The sequence below is a fragment of the Babylonia areolata genome, chromosome 4, assembly GCF_041734735.1.
Source record: "Babylonia areolata isolate BAREFJ2019XMU chromosome 4, ASM4173473v1, whole genome shotgun sequence".
Lineage (NCBI taxonomy): Eukaryota > Metazoa > Mollusca > Gastropoda > Neogastropoda > Buccinidae > Babylonia > Babylonia areolata.
Genome location: NC_134879.1, coordinates 48,163,658 through 48,168,657, shown reverse-complemented (window position 1 = coordinate 48,168,657; position 5,000 = coordinate 48,163,658). Strand labels below are relative to the sequence as shown.

The following is a 5,000-nucleotide window of genomic DNA, read 5'->3' as shown; positions in this document are numbered from 1 at the left end:
TGATTCCAGAATTAGAAACCCCACTCTAGAGTTGTGTGTGTGTGTGTGTGTGTGTGTGTGTGAAATAGATTGTGTGTGTGTGTGTGCGTTTGTGTGTGTGAAATAGAGATTGTGTGTGTGTGCGTGCGTGCGTGCGTGCTTGTGTGTGTGTGTGTGTGTGAAATATAGATTTTGTGTGTGTGTGTGTGTATGAAATAGAGATTGTGTGTGTGTGTGCGTGCGTGCGTGCGTGCGTGCTTGCTTGTGTGTGTGTGTGTGAAATATAGATTGTGTGTGTGTGTGTATGTGTGTGTGTGTGAAATAGAGAGAGAGAGAGAGTGTGTGTGTGTGTGTGTGTGTGTGTGTGAAATAGAGATTGTGTGTGTGTGTGTGTGTGTGTGTGTGTGAGTGAGAAATAGAGATTGTGTGTGTGTGTGTGTGTGTGTGTGTGTGTGTGTGTGTAATAGAGATTGTGTGTGTGTGCGTGTGTGTATGTGTGTGTGTTTGAGAGAGAATGTGTGTGTGTGTGTGTGTGTGTGTGTGTGTGTGTGTGTGTGTATGTGTGTGTATTTGCGCACTCTAGCGCGTGTATGTACATGTCTGTTTGTCTGTCTGTCTGTCTGTATTGGTATTTGCGCACTCTCCTCCAGCCCGCAAACGTGTCGATACATGCCTGCTTCTAACACACGCGCACATCATTGGTGTCCACAACCTCATTCCCTATCAACTTCACCCACACACACCTTACACTCTCACACACAGACATTAATTATCAGAAACATTGATTCCAAGATTAGAAACCCCAAATCTAGAGTTCTTTGTGTGTGTGTGTGTGTGTGTGAAAAATGGTATTGCATGCGAGAATGTGATGATTTCAGTACAGAAACTGCCAGTCAAAGAATTCATAATGATGAAATTTACTGCTGTGTGTTTCTAATTCGGAATTAGCGTTTCATAGTATTGGTTACACTACAATTGTTTTTACTTTACAGTGTTGTAAATCCAGCTGCTGTGGGGTTTTTTTGTTTGTTTTTTGGTTGTTGTTGTTTTTTTGTGTTGTATTTTTCAAGTTTTTTCTTTAATCAGTTTAATGTTTTATGTGTTCAATATTTTTTTTTTTAGTTCAACATTTGTCATGTTCATTTATGCGTCAGACTCGACTGTGGGCTGAGAGACTGTGTCGTGTGAGTGATGGGCCTTTGGATGCACGCAACATTTGCAGTCATGTCAGACTAATTATTATGTTTTGTATTGTATTGTATTGTATTGTATTGTATTGTATTGCAAGTACAATACAGTACATTTACATTGTATTATTTGTATTGTTTTATTGTGTTGTGTTGTTTTGAGTTGTATTGTATTATGTTGAGTTGTATTGTGTTGTGGTGTGTTGAGTTGTGTTGTGTTGTGTTGTGTTGAGTTGCATTGTAGTGTGTTGTGCTGTGTTGTGTGGTGTGGTATTGCATGTAGTGTAGTGTGTTGTATTGTATGGTATTGGGCTGTGTTGTGTTGCATTGCATTGTATTGTATTGTATGTGTTGTGTTGTACTGTATTGTTTTGCATTATGTTATATTGTGTTTTGTTTCATTGTATTGTAATGCATTGCATTGTATTGTGTTTTATGGTATTGTATTGTATTGTATTGTATCACATCCTATCGTGTTATGTTGTATTGTATTGTATTGTGTTGTATTGTATCGTATGGTATTGTATTGTTTTGCATTCTATTGCATTGTATTGTATCGTATCGTATTGCATTATATTGTATTATATTGTATTGCATTTTATCGTATTCTATTCTATTGTATTGTATCGTGTCGTATTGTATTGTATCGTATTGCATTTTATTGTATCGTATCGTATCGTATCGTATTGTACTGTATCGTATTGTATTCTATCGCATCGCATCGCATTACATTACATTACATTGTATTGTATTGCATTGTATTGCATTGCATTGTACTGTATTGCACTGTATTGTACTGTATCCGTGTCCCGGCTCCAGCTGAAGAACAACCGCCTCGCCTTGGAGGAGCCCCGCCTGGGCATGGCCCTGGAGCTGAGCGGGCAGGGACAGGTGATCCGCAGCCTGCAGGACCCCCAGGGCAAGACGTACACCGGCGTCAGCGAGGTGCAGGAGGAGAACGGAATCCTCTTCATCGCCTCTCCGGACAGGGCCTTCGTCGGCTTCATGAAGCTGCCCCCCTCCCCCGCCACCACCGCCACCACCACCACCACCACCACGCCTCCCTCCACTGGTCAGTGAGTCTTCCCACCAGGAGGAGATGATGATGATGATGGCAATGGTGGTGATGATGGTGGTGATGACGATTATGACGATGATGACGACTATGATGACGATGATGATGATGACGACAACGACGATGATGATGAGGATGACGAATATGATTATGATGATAACGACAACGACGTGTAAGATGATACTGATGATGATGATGACGACGACGACGACGACGATGATGAGGACCCCGCCACCACCACCACAACGTCTCCCACCACTCGTGAGAGAGTCTTCCCTGGGCGGTGATGATGGTGCAAATGTTGATGACGATGATGGTGAAAATGTTGATGACGATGTTGTCGATGACGATGACCATGACAATGATGATGATGATGATGATGACGATGACGACGACAACGACTATGATGATGATGATGATGATGACGATAACGACGACGATGTCTATGACGGTGATGTTGACGATGACGACGACGGCGATGATAATGATGATGATGATATGGATACTTACATACATAGCGCCTACCCTTGGTCAGAGATCAAGATCTAAGCACTTTACAAACACGCTTTCGTCATTTGCACAACAGACTGTCTCCCTGAGAGCTGCCTTTGGGTGCTTATCATTCGTTTCCTGTGTCATTCTGATCTCTCTCTCTCTCTCTCTCTCTCTCTCTCTCTCTCTCTCTCTCTCTCTCTCTCTTCTTTCTTTTCTTAACGTAATATAATTGACCACATCCACACCCACATCCACATTCCACTTCCCGTCATATGATCACGTCATCTTCTGGCTTGACATGCGATTACCTCCCTTCTGTTGTTCTGTTGCTTGCTTTTCTCCCTTTCTTTTCTCAGCATGTTATGTTCTGCTTTTACATCTCGTTTTCGTTTCCTTTTTTCTTTTTTCTTTTTTTTAATGAAAATTGCGTCCAATGAATATATTGTAGACACATTTCTCACTAAATGGAAGCAAGCAAGTAGATAACTACACAACAAAAGGCAAAATGTTGGAACGTTATCATTCATTCGGTATGAAAATAAAATGTGTGCGCTCGCGCGCACACACACACACACACACACACGCACGCACGCACACACGCACGCACACACACACACACACACACACACACACACACACACACACACACACACACACACACACACACACACGTCGTGTTTTGACGTACAGTTTTAGTCATCCTTTTCCATCTTCTGCACTGAGAACACCAATGTGTATGGAATTTAACATGCATTGCTTCGGATGTGTACTTCTTTTCTCTTGGTCTTAGTAAAAAAAAAAAAAACCGCCACCTTATGATGGTTACTGTTATCATAGTGCCCTCCTTTCCTGACTTTCAGATGCTTACAGTCTGTCTTGATCTCCAGTCTGTACGTTCTTCTATTTCTTTGCCATTGACCTGTACAGAAGGAAGAGCTTTCTGCCCCAAAATGTTAGCCTGTTTGTCTGTTGTCACACGTGCTGGTAATTGTAGACACCTAAGTATTGATTTTCACGTTTGAATGAGATAGTTGGAAAAAAAATTAAACTAGATAAATGAAAAGTGTTGGGTTTTTTCTTTTTCTTCCCCTCTCCTTCAGGCTCTGGTACCGGATCCTCAGGCTCAGGATCAACAGGCTCAGGATCCACCACAGGCACAGGCTCAGGCTCAGGCTCAGGCACGCCCCCTGTCATTCAGAACCCCAAGGTTCTGGCCTTCCTCAACCAGATCCGCAACAACATCATGCGGATGACGGCGCACCGCGTCAAGCACGTCGTGCTCGTGCTGGTCAAACAGCTGATCATGGCCAAGCGGCAGGCCCTCATCCTCAGGAAGCTGGCCGAGGACCGGGAGGAAGACCTGCAGAGGATCAGGGAGGCGCTCAAAAACATGCAGCAGCAGCAGCAGCAACAACAACAGCAGCAGCAACAGACCACAACTACCTCCACACCCGCAAGGACGGACACTACCACCGCTGCTGAGACAACCAGCATGGCGGATGGACCCGGCACGACAGGGCCCACCACGACCACAGCCAGCCAGGGGAGTGCCGGAGCGACCACGACGACAACGATGACGACGGCAGCCGATGCCGCCACCACTGCTTCGGGGTCGGGTGCTAGCGGCTCGGACTCCACAACCCTAGCCGGAAGTGGGGGTAGTACTGACGTAACTTCCGCAGGAACCACCTCCGCCACAGCTGCCGCGTCCACCGCGACCTCCACGGCAGGAGAAGGAGGGGGTACCACCTCTGGCGCCGCTGGAACGTCCGACAGCAGTACTGCAGACACCACTACCACTGCTGCAACGGCATCTACCACTGGTGCTGCTGCTACAACTACAACTGCTGCTGCTGCTGGAGCTGAGACGACTACGGCTGCTCCTGATACAACGACTACTGCTGCTGCTGCTGCTGCTGCTGCTACCACCACTGCTGCTTCCGAGGAATGAGCGGATGGAAACTAACGGAGCTACCTCATCTGTGACTTTTTTTTTTGCTTGCCAATCTTCAAGACTTGTTTTTGTTGTTGTTGTTGTTGTTGTTGTTTCTTTTTAGGGCGGGCACGAGCGTTGTTTCTCTTTTCTTATTCTTGGCACCGAAACAATATTGTTATTTCTTGTTGTTTTTTTAGATTGGAGGGTTGTTTTTTTTGTTGCTGTTCATGTTGTTGTTTTTGTTTTTGCTTGCTGATGTTGTTTCCTTAACGCATAGTTTGGTTCTGGTTTGATTCAGTTGTTGTTTGTCGTGAATGCGTGGATTTTT

General features: G+C 44.8%; 1 protein-coding gene across 1 annotated transcript in view; it reads left to right on the top strand.

The window, feature by feature from the left end:
• The window catches only part of LOC143281253 (adipocyte plasma membrane-associated protein-like), a 39,133-nt gene that overhangs the window by 34,038 nt on the left and 95 nt on the right, over positions 1-5,000 (top strand). The window contains exons 8-9 of the mRNA XM_076586363.1: positions 1,986-2,238; positions 3,837-5,000. The exon at positions 3,837-5,000 is cut by the window's right edge and continues 95 nt beyond it. Of these exons, the coding sequence (XP_076442478.1) occupies positions 1,986-2,238; positions 3,837-4,687 (1,104 nt within the window). The 3' untranslated portion in view covers positions 4,688-5,000. The remainder of the gene's footprint in view (positions 1-1,985; positions 2,239-3,836) is intronic.